Source organism: Oenanthe melanoleuca, chromosome 24 (assembly GCF_029582105.1).
Source record: "Oenanthe melanoleuca isolate GR-GAL-2019-014 chromosome 24, OMel1.0, whole genome shotgun sequence".
NCBI classification, from domain to species: domain Eukaryota; kingdom Metazoa; phylum Chordata; class Aves; order Passeriformes; family Muscicapidae; genus Oenanthe; species Oenanthe melanoleuca.
In genome coordinates, this window is record NC_079357.1 from 884,116 (window position 1) to 906,829 (window position 22,714).

General features: G+C 50.2%; 1 protein-coding gene across 2 annotated transcripts in view; it reads right to left on the reverse strand.

The window, feature by feature from the left end:
* Positions 1–22,714, reverse strand: part of SIK3 (SIK family kinase 3) — a 69,851-nt gene that overhangs the window by 33,832 nt on the left and 13,305 nt on the right. For both annotated transcript variants that reach the window (XM_056509752.1, XM_056509751.1), the window contains exon 2: positions 562–678. In XM_056509752.1, the coding sequence (XP_056365727.1) occupies positions 562–678 (117 nt within the window). The remainder of the gene's footprint in view (positions 1–561; positions 679–22,714) is intronic.

Sequence of the window (22,714 nt, forward strand, 5' to 3'; positions counted from 1 at the left end):
ACTGTGCTGCCCCCTCCTCACAGAGGGGCACAACCTGTGTAAAGGGCACACCACGTGGCTTCTGCCTCTGGGATTTTGTTTGCAGACAAAAAAAATATCAAACAAGCTGGAAAAAAAGTCTGCAAACAATATTCCAAAGCAAGTCTGCTGCTAGTATTGATCCCCTTTCCAGGAAAGGGCTGAGCAGATCAGCAGGGCCTGGGGGCCACAGGGAGCTGGGCAGGGAGAGGAGAGCCCAGTCCTGCACCCGAGTGAGATTTGCTCCCTCCCTTAAAGTGAGAAGGGGAACCTGCATCCGGTTTCAACTGGGAAACTGAGAAGCACACAATGGCCATAAACAAGTGGCAGGAGGCCAGCCCACAGCGGAAGCACCATGTCCCAGAAAAGAGAAGGATTAGCTCCACTTTCCCCCTGCCCCTCCAATCAAAGCACTTTGAGACCTTGAAAACATGAAGGGCTTTCCCAGTTCCATATAGAAGGAGTGGAGGGATAACTCTGGAGGAAGTGCTGCTGCACAGTGTAGAGTCAAGGGATGGAAACTCCACGGCAGAGTGCCCCTACCTGGTACAGCCTGATGATATGTGGGTGGCAAAGCATCTTCATGATCTGAACTTCTCTGAATATCTTCTTCAGGTTCTCTTCATCCAGCTGAGTCTTATCAATGATCTTTATTGCAACCTGGCAGAGGGGAAACAGAAGAGAAGTTAGTGACCCAGCTGCATCCACACAGCAGGGCTGATAAACCCCAGCAAGGATGGGAATGGGGGGCAGTGTCAGGCTTCTAACAATTGAGGTATTTATTTATCTGTTTTAAACCAGAAGTGCTCTGTAACGCTACACTAATGGAGTTTAAACAAGTCTAAGTGCTTCCAGTCAGCTGCTCTCCAGTCTCTGAGATTTTCCCTTCACCTCCCTGGTGCTGGCAGCTCCCAGCTCCTTTGGGCATGGACTGTAGAACCACCAGACTCCTGTGCTAAGAACCACCTGTCCTCAAGTCCACCAAGCACCCTGTTTCACCCACACACAGACACTAAGGAAGGGAATCCTTTCTGGAATGCTGGGATGAACAGGAGAGAAAAGGCAGAGCAAAACCTTGATGGAGAAAACAACTGAGAGAAAAAGCTGCTCTGCCTGGCAGAGGAACATCTGCCCTGCTGCTTCTAAATCAAATTTCAGCCTTAAGTATCTTCCTCCCCACCACGAAACACCCCTTTGAGCGAGGAGCTCCAGTCTCAGGATTTGTGGGATGAATTACCATCCCCCAGCAGGTTTTCTTGCTTGGAGATGCCTCTCCCTGGGAAAAGAACTGCTTTTACAAATCTCCTGGTTACTTTGCTGGAGAGTCTGATTTACACAAGTCCTGCCCATGCAAAGGCCTGGGGAAGGGCATGCAAAGCAGCACTGCCACGAAAACCACTGAGGATGCACAGCCAGGAAGATCTGGCACAGAAATGCTCGGCTTGTCCCAGACCCCAGTGGGGACAAGGACAAGAGCTCTGTGCACAGCAGCGTGCCAGGACCATGGGCACAAACCCACAGGGACACACGACTCAAACACACGTCCCTCTCCTAGATCCAGCCCCAAGGGCAGGGCTGAGGGATGCTCTCACAGGAACACACACAACCAAACAAAAGCAGCTTCGGATCCTTTAAGGGAATCTTTCTTTAAGGGAACAATCTGAAGCACATGAAAATTAAGCCCCATATTTTATGATCAAATCCCTGCCAGAGCAATAACCGCCCTGCATGTGAGCAGAACCCAGCAGAATCCCGAAAAGGCACCCAAGTACAATAAGCTGTTTCTTTCATTTGAAACCTTTAATTCAGAGTGCAGGAACGCTTCCAGCCTTCCAAGTCACTGAGCATGCTTCCTCCAGCAGGAGCGGGAGCTGAACGGCAGCCAGGTCTGGCACTCGGTGCTGGGAGCTGCTGGCAGAGCGGGGCTGGACTCAGGCACGAGGTGAAACGGCAGCAGGGGCTGCCAGGCACCGGGGCTGGGATTAACGGGGTGCAGAGCCCGGGAGCAGCCCCGCGCGGGATCTGCGCCCCGGGGATCCCAGCACAGCGCTCAACAGAGGGCTGGGGGAGTTGAGAGAGCTGGGGGGGCTTGGGAAGCACTCTCCACATGCTTTTCACCCCAAGGTTTTCCTGCAAGAACGGGCTTTTGTAAAGCTTGAGCATAAATATACATAAAAGCGAAGAGGCGCTTCCTCTGAGAGCAAAGCCAAGATGTCTACCCAGAGACATGAGTCATTTTCAGGCCCAAAGACGTAAATGAAAATCCACAGATCTGGAGTATTCCTAAGCTCCTTACTCATTCCCAGCTCTATATTTGCTCTAAGAAACTCTCATTTCCCAGCTTAATTATATGGCTCAAGCTGACACTCTCGGCCAAGTTCAAGGTATGTAGAGCATCTGATTGCGCCCAACTTGGTCAGCAGGGCCAGACACAACACAACTGAATTCCTCTGGTTTTCCCTGATAACCCCGGGCAGGGAGGACCAGGCTGCCACCTCCCCTGTCCCCTTGTGACGCCGTGGGGTTTACACGTGGTGAGTGAAACTCCACACCCACAAGACACACAATACCTGGGCCAGGAGCAAAGCGACACAAACAGCACTCGGGAGATGTTCTTCTCGAGGAGGATCTCATCCTGAGCTCAGCCAAGCACCCCAAACCCAAACCCACCCTCAGGAGTTATGTGGAGGAGAAACCTGACAGGGTTTCTTCCAAATGTTTTCATTCCACACAAATGCCTCCAGCAACTGATGCAACATGAAAGGCAAAAATCTCCTGAAAAATCCTGGGGAAACCACCTCGTGCTCCAGTTTCAGGAAATGCAGAGTTTCCTCAGGACTGTGTGAGGGTGGAAGTAGGAAATCCCCTCTGCTCTGGGCAGCAGGAACAAGCAGGGAATTCCAGGGATGGGGGCTGATGTTCCACCTGGGGCTCTGCACAGAGCTGCAGCTGCTTTGTTCCAGAGCTTTGCTCTTTGGGCTCTTTTGGAGAATCACTGTTTTTCCCGAGGGCAGGACTGGTTTAAAGGCTTTCCAGAACAGAGCAAGTTGGTTTCTCCATTCCTTCATTTCCTAGCTAATATTCTCCCTTCCCTCGAAAGATGATTTGGGATTTCAACAGAAGAGGGACTGGCTGAGCAGCAGCCACACTGACTCCACCCAAAGATCAAGGGATGGCCACAAAGAATTCAGCCCTTTATTTCATTATTTACTTATTTATTGGAGATTATAAATTGGAGAAAAACAACCAAACACAAGGAGATTTAGGATCTTTAAAGGAATAATCTAAAGCACATGAAAACTAACCTTCATATTTTATGACAAAATCCTTGCCAAAGTGCTAACTGCCCTGCCTCAAATATCTATCTATCTATCTATCTATCTATCTATCTATCTATCTATCTATCATTTATTATGTATGCAAAAAGAATCAGTTTCAGGTAATTAAAATAAACCCCAAACCCCAAAATCCAGTGCATTCCTTCATGCTTACAAACACCACACAAAATGGAGAGGAAGACTAAACATCATTAAGTGAAGCACAAATTCAGGCACAAGTAGAAGAGGAAGAAAACCATGATCTAAATTTTCAAACAATGAAATGCTCTAAAAAAGGAGTCTGAGAAATTAACTATTCTTTTATCAGAAGTTAATGAAGCTTACAGGCAGGAGGATAAATGCCAAGCCTGGAGCATGCATGCTGCTACCAATTAACAAAATGTTCCCGCCACTTGTAAACAGTTCATTTATTCCTTCTTGCATCCAAGTAAAACTTGCACTAGTAATTTGAGGAAAGAGTTGTTATTTAAGAGAAATGACAAGTTGCTAAAAACAATTGGTGGAGAGCAGGCAAGGTGCTCAAACTGACACCTGCAGGTCACTGTGGAGGCCCTGCTCTCCAAAGCCAGGTGGGTTCATCCATTGTTTTTCCAGATTTTTCTTTTCCTGGTGCACCCCAGCCAAACACTGCTCTGTAATTCCCTGACCCTACAGCTGTGCTGAGTGCATGTGCACGCTAGGCAAAAGCCTTGTAGGGAGGAGTGGAAATTTCAACCACATGAAAGCAGAAGGGGTAGTTGGGAAATGGAAGGAGAGGCACCGAAACTCTGGAAGGCCAAAAGGGAGCACAGAGTTATCCCTGATAGCAGCACACCCCACTGCACCCCAGGGGAGGGCAGGAGGGGCAGAGGGCAGAAGATGGCTTCAGTGCACCCCAAAATGCTCAGATGTGAGCTCCTGGGGAGGAGCCCAGGCTGGCCCTGCCCTGAGCACTGACCACTTACTTCAGCACATGAAGCCTTGACAATCCTGGCTCTCAAACTCACAGGATTCTCCTAGAACTCCCAAACTGTAACATAAACAACATCATAAATTCCTATTTTGCTCTGAGATACCAGATTTTCAAATCTGGCAGCCACCAGAGCTAGATATGCCAAGGTGAGGGGCTCTGAAATGAGGCTTAGGAGAGAGGAGAACATCGACTTGCAGGAGTTAAAATTTATATGAATGTCTTGTTTCTCAGCTGAGTGTGGATAATAATCCAGACAGACTTCCTTGAATCCACAGGGCCCTGCCAACAGGAAGGGAAATGAACTGCTGGGTGCCCAGGCGGATGGGCAGGGAGGGGACAGCCACTGTGCCCTGCACTGCTCCAGCTGCTTGGAAGGGCTCTGAGAGAGAAAGAGGGGGAAGCATGGTCTGTTTTCAGTGGAAAGGAGCCATGGGACACAGCTTCCTTCCATTTCTGTGCTGTGAACAAAGGAAAAAGCCAGAGACCCTGGCCTGGGCTAAAATCTCCTCCTTCATGCCATGCATCTGCTTGGATCTAATTATAATTCAATGATAAATACAATTTCTTGCATGAGTGATCATTCCATAAAGTAATCACCTTTTTCCCTTTCAGTTCAGTTGTTTCTGCAGTGGCCTGAACGAAAAATCAGAAAACCCCACTTCTTCCAAAAGGAGCCCATGCACTCAGTGTGCTCAGTGATCACTGCAGAAGTGTAATTATGGCAGTGGCATTCCTGTAAATCAGCACGGATCTCCTCCATGGAACGAGAGCCAACAGATGGCACCGGCAAACCGACTGCATTGAGAAAATCAACATGTTTATTTGGGAGCAAGACATTTCCTAGAACTGTCCCGGGGAGTCCTCCTGCTCCAGATTCCTCCTGGAAAACGCTCAGTAAACAGTCCTCTGCCATGGATGGAGGTGTCCCTGCAGCTCAGCAGGCCACACGGCAGAGCTGCCACCAGAGAGGGTCTCTGGAATAAAGCAATAAACCTGGAGAAGGCTCATCCACCCCCATTCCTCCTACATGTGCAGTTAGCAAAGGAGCCCCCTCCTCTCCGTCCAGTGCAGCCTTCCTGGGCTGACACCGTGAGCTGTCAGAGGGGCTGACAGGGAACAACTCTCCCCAGCTGCTCCTGCCTGCCACAAACACTTGGGAAGCTCAGGAACACGGCCTGTTTGGATTAAACAGCTGCTGGAGGGGTAAAAATCACCCCTGTAAGCAGATCCTGGAGCTGCACAGGAGCACTCCAGCAGCAGAGACCAGAATTACAACCAAAAAGGGGGAAAAAAGGAGGGATAAGGAAGTACACACTGCAGATATGTACATGAGCCACACACAGAGGCACTCAAGTGGCATATGGACACACGGCTGTGATAAAAACACAGCGTGAACTCCAGGCTACTGCAGGTCGTGTCCTTTTCGGGAGCTCAGCTGGGTGGATGTCACTCCACAGCTTCCGTATGGACACTTGCATGGCAGAGGCACATGCTTCTCAGGCAAGCTGTCAGCACAAGCCTGCTGGTGTGTCTGGGGTCACCAAAAGAGAGCCCTCTCCATGCAAATAGGCAATTTGTACAGTTTTTAGTCATAAGAAAGCGCTCGACAAATAGGAAGAACTGACACTGCCGATTCCCAGACTTCTCTTGGCAAGCTCATGGGTAACCAGGGGCATCTCCTCCTCTGAATTAACTAACCAGCAGAACCTACCTAAGTCAAAGTGATACAGCAAATAAAGTGATACAGCAAATAAAACTAGGCCAGTCTGCAGCAACATCCGTGGCTTTTGGAGGTGGCACAAATGCAAATATTGGCAGCAACTGAAAGCAGGAAACTGTGGACGAAGATGAGCACAGAGAAGCTGCATTTGCTCAGGAAGGAAGTTCTCACCTTGTCCACATCCCTCTGCACAATCAATGCAGGGACTTGTGTCTTGCACAAGGTGAAGAAAATACTGATGGTGTTACCAGAAAAGTCAATACATCCAAATCCTCTTGGCCGGCTGCAATGTTAATACCCGGCTTGTGTGAGCGCCGTGCTCTGCCGTGACCTTTGCTTGTCCCAGAGGGAACACAGCTGGGATTTCAGTGGCCAAAGCACAAACCCCACATTCACATCCACGCCTCAGAGAACCAGCTACAGCCAGGTAAGAAATTCTCATCATTTCAGGGCATGTACAGCAGGTTACGAATGTCACAGGACAGGAAGCTCGTCTACAGCACCCCCAATGATCCCAGCCTTGATCCCTGCTGCATTCCTCCTTTCCTATGCCAGCAGCTGCAGCTTCTCTTTTCCAACAGAAGCCATCAAAAAGGTCCAAGAGGCCTTCCCAGCAGCAGCCTCAGTGCCAGTTCAATGGTGACTTAATCCCAAAGGCAAACTCTTTCCCATTCTGGAAGCTGCAAGGGATGACAGGTAAATTCTGTCACCTTCAGCCACAGCGAGGGGGAAATAATGTCCTGCAAGCCACGAGAAAGCTTGGTCACATTGCAAGAGTGTGACACTTGTCACACTCACCTGGATGTCAGGTCCCAACCCTCCTGGAGAGCTTCTTCTCATTTCATCACCTGGGGCAACAGCGGGAAACAACAGAGACTCGGAGCTACCTGCCCTGGCTGACAGACACTACATCAGAGCATGCTGAACAGCATCAAGGGCTTTGGGATTGCAGAGAAGGCACGGGAAAGGGAGCTGGAGATGCCAATTAGATAAACAAACCATCCTGGTGCACGAAGAACCTCCTGCTGCAAACGGGAGGTGTGCGAGGGCGAGCTCCGGAATCATCACCTCGGGCTGCAAACACAGAGCTGGGAAGAGGCTGAGCACAGGGACTGGCCACAGTGCTCCACACAGGGCTGGGCAGAGCCTATCCAGGATGCAGGAATTACCACACATCCCCACAAACAGCTGCTCAGCGAGTTCCCTGGGCTTAGTGCTGACCAGGACTTGGAGGACCAAGCAGCAACCAGGGACATCAGCCACCCACAGCTTAAGCACAGGAATCCCTTAAGCTACATCACATCTACTTCTAGCCCTTATCCTTCTTAATGACGGGATTTCCAGAGCTTTTTAAAGTTCTGGTCAGACACTGAATCTCCCGACTGCTGCCAGTGCTGCCTTTTTCTCCTGGGCTACAGCAAGAGACTGCACAGGATTGAGCCGAAGGCAGAGCAAGTCTCAGCAGAGCAGACTGCAGGTAGCCACACCTAACCACACCAAACAGCCACACCATTCCTGTCTGCTGGATTCCTCCAGCTTCACACCGTGCCGTGCCTGCATTCCCACTGACCTGTCTTTTCATTTCGCACTCTGTTACAGCAGAAAACCCCTCCAGCCCCAACAGCTTCAGCTGACATTGATGCCAGTAATTTGTTTTTAGTTCAGAAGCCTTGTAAAATTCCTGTAATGCTTCCCAGATGCGAGGCTGAGAACTTCACAGGAGTCAGAATGTGAATTAGAGGTGGTATGGAAAATTATTTATCCTGGTGAGAGAAGAGAGTAAACCACATGGACAAATGCCAGCCTGCAGTGAGAACTGCCACCCTGAAACACGTCGACATGTCCATCCACAGACAGCAGGCACCAAGAGCTGCGTGCCTGGGCGGTCAGTTCATCAAACTGCTCCATACCTGGACCAGAAATGCAAAATACCTAAGAACGAGTATTAAAAATCAGCTTAAGCCAAAGAAAAAGAGGCTGAGGTAAAGGGCAGGTTTAAAAGCTCCTGCTTGCAGCACTAGCAGGAATTCTAGTGGGATGTAGCAGGACAATGCTGAGGGGAAGGAATGAAGGCTGAGCCCTGAACACGGCTTGGTGCAGCCCCACGATCTGCTGACAGTCTGCAGCACTACCTCCACAGCTTCCATGCAAATTAAAAGCACTCTTGGCACTTACTACACAAAGACTGCACTTGATAATTAAAACCGGTTTTTAAATGCACTTAAACTAGTGCAGAAGCCCATGGAGGTGCATTTAAATTGATGGGGACTGGTTAAGTAACAAATGTGATGTGAAGAAGCAGAGCCTGGTCACGTAAACCCAACTGTTTGGCCAAGGAGGCTCAGCTCCAGCCCCTGTGACAGCAGATGGGAACACTGCAGTCCTGCTCAGGCCTGACTGGAGCCCTGCTTGAGCTACAGCTCGGCCCCCAGCCACCTGCAGACAAACAAAGCCAAGAGGTGAATCAAATTCTGGAGGACACTTGCCCACCTTGGTCCTCTTCCAGTCCAGGTCACCCGTTCAAACCACTTGCTTCATTGCTCTCCCCTCAATTCAGGCACTGCAGCCTAAACATCCCATGAGAACAAGCACAGTTCAATTTACCAGCACCTTGAATACCCATCTGTCACTATTATTTCAGGAGATGTTGGTTGAACACTGCAACTGACTTCCATGCAGGATTCTGCCTCCAAACCCCTCCTGAGATTGCCTGAATCATTTAAAGAATCCCTGAGGTTGGAAAAGCCCTCTGAGATCATCGAGTCCCAGCTGTGCCTAATCCCCACCTTGTCAGCAGCCCAGAGCACTGAGTGCCACCTCCAGTCCTTCCTTGGACACCTCCAGGGATTCCTCCCTGGGCAGCCTCTTCCAGGACCTGTCAGCAATTTGTGGAGAACCAGGGTCCCCCCTGAGCCTCCTTTCCTCCAGGCTGAGCCCCCCAAGCTCCCTCAGCTGCTCCTCATGCCTTACTCTCCAGCCTTGGAGAGAGTTGCTTAGCAGCAGAGTTTTGGAAATGTATTTGCACGCAGGAAGAAATCTGTGACAGCAGGAGATGCATCAGGAATGCTGCTGTGGAACAGAGCCCCAGCAGAGACCGTCCTTGGGAGCAGAGGGGCCACGAGACATGGAGTCCACCTGCCAGCTTCCATGGGAAAGGCCTGGCTCAAACACCAAGACGAGTCTTTAAAAAGCTGCCAGGATACTACAGCAAGCAGGTTTTGAAAGTGTTATACAAAGTTCCCTGGACTGTCATTTTGCTCTAATTCAGTTGTGACCTGAAAATGCAAGTGACAGGGAAAAACAGTGCATTTCAGGTGCAGAGTATGCAGGTTTGAATTATTGGATTATAAAATAACAAAGCTTGGAAATAAGGAAATTTAGAAGCTGCTGTGCATGAGGTGATGTGTTGAGAACACATTGTACGTTAGGGTTTGGGTTTTTTTAAGCAATGCTTATCCTGCAAAGACCAAAAGAGAAGAGAGGGAATACCTTACCTCACTCCTGTCTAACAGGAGCACCCAGCACTGGTGCAGCACAAGTTAAGAGCAGCTATTTTTTAGTGACAGAAAATGGCTATTTTTTAATGATAAAACCAACACACGCATCAGGAGCACCCTTGGCTGGGCTCCTCGGCCTGCTGAGCACCACAGAAATCCTCCTGCCATAAACTGCATCCTGGAAAAACACCTGGCACTGCACCACGACCTGCAGCACAACCAGGGAGTCATCTGGGCTGGAAAAGACCTCCTGGACCATCGAGTCCAACCTGTGCCTGATCCCCACCTAGCCCAGATCACTGAGTGCCACATCCAGTCACTCCTTGGACACCTCCACAGATGGGGACTCCAAACCTCCCTGGGCAGCCCCTTCCAAAGTTGAACAACCCCTCCTGCGAAGAAATTCCTGCTGATGTCCAACCTGCCCCTCCCCTAGCACAGCTTGGGGCTATCAAATCCTCTCATCCTGCTGCTGGGAGAAGCCGCCAGAGCCACAGGGAGCTTTGCACCGGCTTCCAGTTGATTTCCTGATGCTCTGTAAGGGTTAAAGCCAAGGACTTCTGGAAGATATTAAGCACCAATGTCTTGGCTTCCCTTCTGCAAACAGCAACAAGCTCCAGAGGAATCTGTCATCCCGTATAACAATCCCTTTCACTCAGCCCCAGCAGCCCGTGCCCCGCTCCTGCTCCGGATCCTGCCCCCACTGCAGGCAGCAGTGCAGCTCTGCAGCAATGCAGGCATGCACAGGAGCTGCAGTGTGCATGTACCCTCTGTGGGCAGCTACACCCACCACTGCAACGGCTCCTGGTTACACCAGGAGGCTGCAGGAGCGTTAAATATCACACTGGGATAACCACACAAAATCTGAAGTGACAGGTAAGACGGGAGGAGTCACTGCTGCTCTTCAAATGCCAGCAGGCACATTTGGGAATATGGGATTATGGGCTCTGAAAAAGACTTGGACAGGTATCTTCCTAATCCTGTAAGCGTTGGGTCTTTTCTATACCAAAGTCAAACTAACTAGAGATTCAAACAAATCAAAAGCAACAGCCACACACTTCCAGAAGAGGAATTTTTTCCCAATATCGAAGATTTCAAATGCATCAAATGCCTTTTTTTCAGTATTTATGATTTCCATGTGCATCATCCTGCTGCTGGCAGAGACTGCAAACGCTGCTCCTCTGCCAGCACTCTGAGATCACAATTAGGAGGTGACACCATCACCTTTATTTCTAGGACCATTTTCAAGGTGCCAATTGCATTAACACTACGGGACCTGGAGCACCTTGAGCGGGAAGGGGCCGGGGTTTTGCCAGGGAAGGGAGGAATGAGGCACCACCAGATCTGGATGATACACTGAGGAATTTTTAGACGCTGCGCTTGCAGCAGGAGCCTTTGTGCAGTTTGCCACGATCAGATGGCAGTTTCTATGGGAACAAACAAGCAGTGGCCCTGTCACAAGATGTCTTGTAGAGACACTGATGAAGGCACTGAGTCTCAGCAAAGTTTCTCCTGCTGCAGTGCAGCCTGGCAGAGATACTCCAGCTCGGGAGGCAGAACTATCAGGATACACCCAAAGTATTTTCAGTACAAAGTCAGTGCAGTTGTTGCACTCAAAATTTTGAATCCAGCCTTTGTGTGCATATAAAGCTTTGGAAGGCTGTAGTTTGCCTCTCAGACACTCCTCCATCAATAATGATGTTTGTTACGTGCCACAAAACCCAGTCACTGGAGTCTGTGTTTGGCTCCAAAAGCAATAGAAATGATCAAACTAGTGAGACACTATTTTTTAGCTTCAAACATCAGAATTTTCATCAGTCACAAGACTACAGCAGAAAGCAATTTTCTTCTCAAAACCACTGCTTCTATTTACCATCCCCACCCCTTAAGTTAATTAAAAATCCTTCAATTAGCTGATTTAGGGAGGGTTAATGTTATTGTCAGGAAGACCGGTTCCCCTGGGCCTGAAAACAACTGTGGCTGCCTCCAGCCCCCGATTACACAGAACAGTTACAGACTCAAAGGTTCCCGAGTATCACCACCCCTCACTCCAGAACTGTTATGAAATGGAGTGGAAATTTTTAGAAAGAGAAGCCAAAAGTGAAACTGTGAGGAATGCAGGCTTCAACACATTAACCCTGAACAACCAAGACAAACCACATCCAAGCCATGGAGAGTCCCTTCCTCACCCTGATCTTGGCCAGGCTTTGCAGGAGAAGCAAACCAAATTGTGCCAGCTTTTGTACCACGGATTTACCCCCAGTTAGGTGGGAGAAGCACTGGCTGCCCCCAGCCCTCAGCAAAGTTTATAACAGCACAAAGGAAGATGAAAGGTTGGCAGCTTGGGTCTGATCATAAAGTCTGGCTTAAAATAAACTCAAGTTCCACAGCGGTATTACCTGAGTGAAGGCAGAAATTCCCCCAGTTTTAGCAAGGGAGAATCAGGGAATCTCATTCCAGCTTGCTGAGGACAAAACACCTTTGCAGTCATCCCCACTAAGAGCTCCCAGTGATGTCAGAACACAGGAGCTGCCTCTTGGAACTTCAGAAAGCTTTTGCTCCCCCAAAACCACTAAGATTTGCTTGAAATTTGAATTTGTTTCATAACAAAGCAAGCTTGACAGAAGAATCTTCCACAGCAGTAACTGCACGGAGCAAGTTGTTAAAGAATCACCTTTCACTTGGGCATGGAACTGAATTACAACACTAGAGAAGCCTACAAGCCACTTCCAACAAGAGTATCTGATTTCCCTTATCAGCAGAAATGCTTTAAACCCACAGATTACGCACTCAGGAGCTGAAAACCAACTTCAAAGCCCAAGTGTGATCCAGCCCCGGGCTCTCAGGGCCGCGTGGCACAGCACGGTGTGAGCGAAAGGGCACCCAGGCACTGCGCCGTGCCAGGGCTGCCAAAGCCACCCCAAAGCCTGGCTCAAACACAGCCCAGGGACTGAGGCTGGGTGTTCCTCCACGGCACAGGATGGACCTCGGGCTCCTGAGTCACTTTCTTTGCAAGCTGCACTGCGAGGAGTGAATTCAAGTCTGGGCAACCAGAGCATCATCCCACTAATCACCCCAGAGAGGCTCCCAAATGTCACACACGGCCATTAGCCCCAGGCTGGTGACAGCACGTGGCAAAGGGCCAAAGATCCGACAGCACTGGGTGTCACTGTGATCCCTGCTGCTCCATCGACGCAAATCAAACTGCTCCTGGCGCCAACAGGAGCACCGAGGGCTCAGGTGCCCGAGACTCGGGAGGGAGATCCTGCCCTCGGTGCCACCACAGCCCTCACGTGGGACAGGGAACCATGGCTGTCACCAGCTCTCAAAGCAGGGGACAATGGAGTATTTTTGGAGCACAGACACTGCTATTTTGAAAGCACTTCAGCGCTGTAGTACCCAAATTCTAATTGTGGCTGCTGCTTTGCTTTGCCACCATAAATCCTGTTCCGAGGGTGTAAGACAGCAGCCAATACATGAGCGTAGGCATTGCACAACTGGGCTTCTACTTGGTGTGAAGAATAATGTTCTTAAAAGATTTAATTTCTAGGGAATGTTTAAATACTGAAGAGTAAACACTGAGTCAGAGACATGCACTAAATACAGGTAAATGCAGCAGGGGCACGTGGAAGCAAAGCCGCAGCCTGGAATTCTCTCAATGCCTCTCCTTGTGCATGGGAAATTCAGGGCCCACAGAGGACAAAGCCTCTTTTATATGTGCAGAAACTGCAAGAAAACAAAAACCAAACAAATACAGCCAGCCTACAGATACGTTTGGGGGTCTTAAACCAAGTCTGCAGCACACACAGCTTGGCATGCCTGAATTTTGGGTATTTGAGCCGTTGCACACGTACAAAGCCCAGGTCAGGCAGTGAGTGCTCACAGCTCATGGGACCACTGAGGAACTGCACACAGAGGAGATGGGTCCTGGCCACTGCAAATGCCTGGGGAACTGCTGTGCATGTCTGGGGGTGCACCAGTGCCTCTGAGCAGCACACACACGCACCAAGCTCCAAATCCATCGCTTTTCCCTCGTCACAGTATTTCCTACCTCTTCCAAGCAGCAGGTCAGGACTTACTGCACCAGGACACTGACCACACGTTTCCATTTGCTTTCAGTAGAACAAAAATATTTACTTTCACAAGCACAAGCTGATGTGCTACTAAATCATTTCACTTAGCCTAGACCTAATAGTCCAGCGAGAGCCATGGAACAGCGAAAGAATTACGTATTAAGGTAACTCCCCAGTGCCAAGAGCCACAAAACATAGGTGTGTTTGCCTTGTCCACACAGCCCAGGGCACTTTCTGATCCCAGACTGCCCTTCACAAAGTGCAGCAGCAGGAACTAATGCTGCCTGGCAGCATCCACAGAGCCAGGAGCGCGGAGCTTCCGAGCACATCAGGCTCCTGTTAAGCCCCTCACACAGGCAAAGGCACAGCTGGGGCTCACAAAAGCTCTGGGACTCAGGAACAGCACGGGTCAGTCCCAGGCAGGGCTTTTCTCCCCTGCTCAGTGTCCCAACAAAGCCCAAACCACTCTCAGCCAAGGGATTCTTTGCCTCCTCAGAAGGGAAAAGGGACCACAGATAGATCTCTGCAAACTTGGCAGGCCATGTGGGAACTGATACAGCCAGGGTGGGCAAGCTGGAGCCAGGAGAACAATTTTGGCTCCTAAACTAGAAGCCTGAAAAATTGGAAGTGGCGCTGCATTTGTTTAAATTACCTTCTGAAATCATGCTCCATATGTGGGAATGAACAGTCACTCTGGTAGCCCTAAACACAACCAGGAGTAAATTGTTCCAAGATGCACATCTGCACTTACCAGAGATCAGACAGAAGGCAGGGCTTCATTTCCCTTACAGGACTTTGTTTTAAGAACTCTTAACTGCATATGGCAGCCCAGAAAGGTGCTGTGCATGAACAGACCACCATCACCCCTGCCTCAGCAAATAAAGGTCTCAGTCTGTCCTGCTGCCTCAGAGTCACACAATTGTCTGGGCTGGAAAAGCCCAATGACACTGCCAAGGCCACCACCAGCCCATGTCCACAAGTGCAACATCCACATGGCTTTAAAACACCCCCAGAGATGGGGACTCCACCACTGCCCTGGGCAGCTGGTCCAGGGCTGGACAATGCTTTTGGTGAAGAAATTTTCATTAATACCCGAATCTCCCTTGGCACAACTTGGGGCTGTTCCCTGCTCCTGTCCCTGCACCCTGGGAGCAGAGCCTGACCTGGGGCTGTCCCCTCTTGTCAGGGAGTTGAGCTTCCTCTTCTCCAGGTTGAGCCTTGGCCACTCCTGGGGTTCCAGCCTCTTCCCCAGCTCCACTGCCTTTCTCTGGACATGCTCCAGCATCTCAGTGTCACTCAGAAATCAGATTTTTTTGTTTTTCTGCACATCACACAAAACCACAACAAAATTCAAAGTCCAGATGCAACCTGAAGTGAATCTTTCTTATCATAAGGATGATGAGAGTCCCATGTGGAGGGAGTGAACATGTTCCATGCCTGGGAACACAAAGCCAGTGCAGGGCAGGTTTGCACACACCCAGGTTTTCACACAGCCCCAGAGCTCGAGTGCTTTACAGCCCTCACTGTACATCAGAGGGGACTGCAGCCAGCAGCTCACACTGTACGGCTCTCCTGTGACGTGCCCAGTAAAACAAGCTGCCTGCCTTCTAAACCTGGACTATCACAAGACCACTACATAAATGTCAGGCCCAGCAGCGCCCGCAGCCCTGCAGCCAAAACACAGAGAGTGCCCCAAGACCTGCAAGGGACTAAGCACAGGCCTTCTGCATCGAGGCTTCATCTGCAATTCTGCTTTTCTGGGGACATGCACACTGGTCAGGGCACGTCCAGAGCGCATCTGGAGCGCCTGGAGTAGGAGAGGTGAGAAGTTGATTTAACAAGTGACTGACCTGGGCAAGGGATTTATTGCAGCTGTACAAGAAAGCACGGAAAAGTGCAGCAATCCAAAACCACTGCCTTGCTTATTCACACTCAATATCAACATTTACCCAAATATTTCCTTGCTTTCATGTCCAGGGAAGGGAACGGAGCTGGGAAGGGTCTGGAGCCCCAGGAGAGGCTGAGGGAGCTGGGAAAGGGGCTCAGCCTGGAGAAAAGGAGGCTGAGGGGGAATTTCTGGCTCTGCACAGAAAGGGGGCAGCTGGGGGGATTTGGGATTTCTCCCAGGAATAGGGACAGCAGGAGAGGGAACAGCCTCAGGCTGGGCAGGAGAGGCTCAGGGTGGACAGCAGCAGGAATTTCCCCATGGAAAGGGTGGTCAGGGATTGGAACTGCCCAGGAAAGTTTGGAATGTCCATCCCTGGAGGTGGCACTCACTGGGCTGGGGACAGGTGGGGATTGGTCACAGCCTGGACTCGATGGTCTTGGAGGTTTTTTTCAACCTCAGCGATTCTGGGATTCAGTGAAATACTGAGTGCACAGCTTTAGGGAGCTGATTTATACCTTAACTGCTTTCTTTCCCCTTCAAGCATTTTTAACCATTTAAGATACCTGCAACAAAAGAAAATGGTGATGATATAGGGGGAAAAAAAAGACATCAGTGCTGGATAAAGGCTCCTGAGCAGCAGGGCTTGCAGGCGGCTGCAGAGCCGACCACGAGAGCTGTGCAGCTCTGCTGAGCACATACTGAACCAATTACACAGGAGCCTCCCAAGACCCACACAACCTCGGGAGCTATCACATTATAGATCCTTATGTAAGGCACAGTGACGTAAATCCAGGCTCCCTTGACACACGGAGGGTGCGAGATGAGCGAGCCTGCAGGAATTTCAGATCATATTTCCCATCTCCCCTATTCATTCATTTGTATCATTTGCCATGACCTTGCTCTCCAGGGACATATATCACCAGAAGGAGATAAATGAGATTTCTATTAATTTGAACGATAGCAGCAAGAAACTAAAGGTGCAGTCTCACCAGGCTGATTAGCATTTTGTCTCTCTTTAAATGCAGATAAAAACAAAGGCTTATTTACCAACTGCAGGACTGACCACACTAACTGATGGCTGCTGCCGGTGCCAGTGACCAGATCAGCTTATTTCAGTTCAATCCTAGCACCAGCATGCAGGAAGATGTCAGCCACCAGGAGAGAGGAGATCCTGCACACTCAGGGATTGCTTTTTACTTTTTTCAGTGTGCAAGAGGAACTCTCAGGCCAGGACTGCTCTCCACAGCCTGCATGGAACATGCAGAGTCTTGCTCCTGCTCCAGCCCAGCTGGGTGAGGGGGTGCTGCTCCCCAAACCACAGTGTCTGCTGTCACTTTTCCAGGAAAATCACCCTCAGCAAGGCATCTGCCCTGTGCAGTCACAGCTGTGCTAAGCTGGGGTGGTGAGAGAGGGAAGAGTTGAGTGGGGCCAGCACAGCCAGAGCTTTGTGTGGCGCAGGAGAACTTTTGTCTCTGCAGCAACGAGCTCTGTCGTGTTAGCCTGACTTTCTATGATTCAGGTACAAAATGAAAATGAGTTTCTATTCTAGCACGTACCAAAAATTCCACAAATGCAACAGCTGCCTCAGGAAAAACAATAATTTTTCCTGATTGCAGAATGTGGTAGAGTCTCAGACAATAAATGTGATATCTGAGATAACTGGACCTAACTAACAGGACCAGTATGTGCACCTTGTAAAGAGCCCACAAGGCTGGGGAGCAAGCCACTGCCATCAGCAAGGCTCCACAAAAACGTATTTCCTACAAGCCACAGCTTCTATGCACCACATTCCTCTGCTCATTCCCAGACACAACTGGCAGGCTCCGAGGTCAAACTATAAAAGCTGCTATAAAGTCATTAGCTGCACCCCCAGATCACACAGCCCATGCATCCCGGGGAGCTGCAAAAGACAGGGCCATCATTCCTGCAGGATTAACAACTTGGAAATGCTTAAAATTGAAAAAAAAAGTCACATTAAGAGGAGATAAGTGTTCAAATAACAGTTTTACAGCCTAACACAGGTGAATACAGTTGCAGGGCCAGCCCACAGGGGTGGTGTTCCAAACAGTTCAATGCCCACAGAGGTGACCTGAGCCAGGGGACATCAAGGTCCTGAATGTCGCCAGGAGAGCAGGACATGAGGCCACTGCACACGTAACACCCCAATGGTTCACAGTCCACGCTCCCCATGGGCACAGAGCATTCCAGCAGTGCCCAGCTGAAATCATTCCCAGCTTACTGCTCAGGAACAGCTCGTCCAGGACCGCGGCTCAGCAGCCACAGACAAACCGCCCTGGAAAGCGGCAGCGCTCCAGGAGGAGCAGGACACGGCTGCTCACCAGCAGGACAGGCAAGCAGCTCTGAGATAAGGTGCACACCGAAGGCAGTTTCACAACAACCAAGAAAAAAAAAAAATCAACCCTGCATCGGCAAGTCTTGAGGAACGGAGCGGAATTATCTCCCTGCAAACCTTCTGGGATCCACTCGTGTGCACAGAGGCACCACGGGCACCCAGGCTGTGATTTGCAGCTGTGGGGCTGAGCTGTGCTGCTCTCCCAGAACACACCTCGTTTCTGGGCAGCAGCTTTGCAGCCTGCAGCTCTCCAAGGAGCAGCTATGGAGGGATGAAGCAGAAACCACTGCAGGGATGGCACTCCATCACACACAAGGCAGCTACAGAGCCCCAAGCACAGTCCCACAATGCCAAAGCAGTCTGAAAGCCCAAAGAGAGCTGCACAATAACTGCTGGAGCAGAACGAGCAGCAGCACAGCACCTGAGCAGGTGAGGATCACCCTGCTCCCACCCCAAGCCTCTGGCCATGCTCTCCTGTCCTTCCTCTCGTGTTCAGCAGCCCTGCCCTCAGAGGGGAAGCTGGAGAGCTGAGGGTAAACAGCTCTGCTCAGTCCCTCTGGGGAAAAAGAACGAAAAAAAGCTTTCCAACGTCACTGAAATGGAATGTGAGGGAACCAAGTGCACTTGTAGGGGGAGAGAAAGGACAGCCTCACACTCCAGCCTGTGTGTACACAGCACTGGGCTGGGGAAGGCACACACGGAGCATCCAACAGTGCATCTGCTAAAGATCCCTTCAGCTCTGAGGGTCTGAGGAGGTATTTTGGTTCACAGAAAAGTTATGTTAATCCAATGAATCATTTGATTGGAATGTACAGTCATCCAATGCAATGGAAAATGTAGAGATTGGAGTGTTGGATGTACGCATCCAGAATAAAAGGTTAGGGTAACACTTCTTCCAAAGGCATTACTCATCCCTGCCTCGGCTGCTCGTCCCTGCAGAGGTGTGCAGGAAGGAGGATGAGCAGCAGCAGTAACTTATCAGCTGCAGTACAAAACCACCAGGTAAGAGCCATAAAAAGCAGAAAGCAAGATCTAAACCAGCCCTAAAAGAAGGAGGCTTTGTGCAGCAGGGCCACCTCCTCAGCCCTGAGCAGGTGGCATGAGCTCTACCCCACTCTCACAGCATCCCAAGACATTCATGGCATGGTGGGACTCGCCCTTCCACAAACATTATGAGAAGCTCCCTGTCTCAAAGAGCTGACAAGGTTTGCTGAAGCACTGTAGCTATTTACCTAAGGAGAAAGAAGAGAAGATTGCAAGTCTTGGTTGGAACCAGCAGGAATTCTGCATTGCACACAGCCTTTCCTGGGCTCCTAAAGCTGCAATCCAAAAGAGCATCCAGTCACAGATCAGAGTTTTTGCAGTGGCTGCTTAAGGACATTAATTTACAGAGATGAAGCACCCCAGCAATTCTAAACACAGCCCATTCATCACTAGGAAGGGGTTTATTTCCAAGGCCATGACACGTTGTGATGTAAGAGGTAACAGCACACAAGCAGATGACTCCCTCACACAGCCCGTTCTGCTGGAAGTCTGGGAGACAGGCAGTGGATTCACCCCGACAGGAGGTGAGCTGGAATCTCTCCCATGCCACACACCCTCCTCAAACCCCTCCTCAACTGCACTAGGCTCTGCTGAGAAGTAACACAAGGAAAAGAGCATATGGATAGATCCAAAGCTATTCTGAATCACTGCTGGCTGCCAGCAGACATATTGCTGTCATTAGCCTCTAGCTCAGTCGCAAGATTTGTTTCTGAAAAGTCTTTGAGCCAACAGATTATATAAAGCTCAGACCCTTCCTCTTCCACACGAGCTGATAGTCTCCTCACAGGGTGTTTGAGAGGAAAACACTCATCCCTGCACACTGGAGGATGATGCAGCTAATCAAAACAACTTCCCCAGCCAACAGGCGGTGTGCTGCAGCCAGAGCTGCGCTGCCAGTGAATACCCAACCCCAGAATGGTTTGGGCTGGAAGGGACCCTTAAATACTGTCCAGTTCCACCCCCTGCCATGGGCAGGGCCACTGCCCCTATCCCAGGTCTCCCTGGACACTTCCAGGGATGGGGCAGCCACTGCTTCTCTGGCAACCTGAGCAGGATCTCACCACTCTTCCAGGTCCTGCAAGGTGCTGTGAGGTCTCCACACAACCTTCCCTTCTCCAGGCTGAACAGCCCCAACTCTCAGCCTGTCCCCATAGGGGAGGTATTCTTATCCACTGCATGGCCTCCTCAGGACCTGCTCCAACAGCTCCAGGTCCTGCTTATGCTGGAGATCCCAGAGCTCTGTGCAGGACTCCAGGCAGGGTCTCACGAGAGCAGAGGGGCAGAATCCCCTCCCAGCCCTGCTGCCCACACTCCCTTGGATGTGGCCAGGGCACCCTTGGCTTTCTGGGCTGCCAGCGCTCACTGCCAGCTCACGGTGAATTCTATCATTTGTATTGATCCTGGACAGAAAATCTGCAGAGATCAGGGCTTATTTACCCCAAACCCTGGGGCAGGGAATGGTATGACCCTCTCCTGGCACTGGGGTCACACCATTCCCTGCCCCAGCACCTTCCCAGCTGCGCTGCCTGACCCGGCAGCCCCGTGGAACCGGCTCATTAACTCACAAGCACTTGGAAATAACTGCAGGTTACAGCCCAGGGTTCTCTGTATCTTTTATCTAAACAAAAAGCTACAGGACCAGGCTTGTTTTTGGTGCAACAACGCCCTTGTAGCTTCTGCTCCCGGTAGCAAGTGAGCAGTTAGTTCTGTACACCTCACCTTTTGCCATCGTTTACGAACCAAGGCCTGAAAAAATTTAAAAATATATTGTGTCTTCTGAGCTGTGAGGCAAAGACACCCTTTTTGCTTTATTAATACACAGCAGGACTGCCCCCCGACAAGTTCTGATAAACTCCTTGTGGTTAAAGCTTTACTGGAAACCAGGCTTCCTACCTTGCTAGTTTTCCATATTACTCTCTCTCATTAAGCAATTTAGATGCTCAAGTAGGAAATCAGAAGTGAAAGGAAGGTTCTTAATCACCAGATCTAAACAACAATTTGTCACCTCGTAACTCCTGATAACCACCATGTTCTGGTGCAAGCTGTCTCACACACTGCACTATCTTTACACCTTCAGGTGTCTGAAGGAGGTCAAACAAACACACTTCAGCTTCCTTGCAGAAGACTGGTAGTACTCCTGTGGCTGGTTAATACTTGCAGTGGGATGAGGTCAGTTATTTCCCTAAGTTCTGGTAACTCAGCTGTAAATAACCACGGTCCCTGTCCTAAAAGGAGTCTGAAAGAGACAAGGAGTGCATGAGCCCCAGGTGTGGTGAGGCAGAGTCAGCCAGCCCAGCACAGCCGCCAGTTACTCCTCAGTAACTCACTGCTGCTCGGGATGTGCTCCATCCAGCAATTCTCAACACAAAATACATAAACAGTCCCTGGAGCACAGATGGAAGCTGATCCCTATCCCCTCCCAGGGGAGTTCCCTCATCACTAGGCTACAAAATCATGTTCCCTCTTGCTTTCAGCCCTTTGATGATACAAATCTTACGTTCCTTCCTACACAGTGCCCTGGTTTCAACATGAGAGGCAGAGCCTCTCCTCCCTCCTCAACCGGTAGCTTGAGGATTTAGGCACTCTCAGAACTGCAGTCAAGGATGCCCCAAGGCTCCAGGAGATGCCTCACCTGGTATCACACTAAGTGCCCTTTCCCAGCTCTCTTTCACTCACCCACAGGGTACAGTGCTCATCTGCCACTGAGGACATGGCTGCAGAAGACCACAGGAGCACTGACCTTCCCTGCCCATGGATTTGCACTTCCCATGAGAACAGGATGCTGAAGGAAAAGGTCAAGTTCTTGAAGAGCAGAAGTCATTCAGGTTTTCTCCTCACAGAAAATCGCAGCTGTACAACAGCATTATGCCACAGGTTTGTTTTTTTTCCAGGACTCACACCCATGACTCTCCTGTACAGCTGGTACTCACACTGCACCTCCTGCACCTGCCTGCTCTCCTCATCCTCCCTTGCCTGGCTGCACGGCTCAATCCAGTGTCCCGTGAAGGAGCACAGGGAATCCCCACCCCAGGTATGAGTGAAGGCAGGCAGTTCATGTGCTTCATGGCACAGAAGCAGCGGATCTTGTAGCTTGAATTATTCTTAAAAAAATCCAATTGAAATTCAGGCTCTATCACAGCCTTGCACTGAAGCTTCCCAGAGTCCTCCAGCCGTTTGTTCTCTCCAGGGAAGACAGATAGGTTGCCAACCAAGACTGCACTGTGGGATTAGCCAATGTTTATGAAGTGCTTTAAAGATTAGAAGTGTCACCTATGTGCTAAATATTTCTCTGGCACTATCAGCTCGAACAGCACCCGAGTATCTTGTATCTCCTCCTGCTGATCTTGAGCTGGTTGCCCAAGGCGTCACTCAACCTGACTCCCAACCACTGCCTGGCACTAATTCCAGGGGCGGTCTGAGACGTATGGCACGAGAGGACAGAACCAAGGAACCACTTAAACCCTAACTTCTGAACACTACTGGCAGAGTAATGACAGCAGTATCACCGGGAGAGGCTTAGGGATTTATGTTTTTACAACATTCTCATACGTGTGTGTGAGATGGAACACCCTGGCGTGAAGCCCAAGTGTGCAGAGAGAGGAACTCACCCTGCTCACCCAGACAGAACTGGCTGGGCAATGGCATGAAAAGGTACTTTGTACACATCAGCTTGATAGGAGCTAAATGGATCCCAGCTCCTTCATTTCCCTCAGAGCTTTTGGCAATGCTCTTGCAGTGCCTGGATTAAGAAACCAAGCAGTGAGTGTGAGCACACAGGACAGCAGCGCTGTTCAGGCCCTCTGTGCTGTACACACAGACCAAACTGCAGGG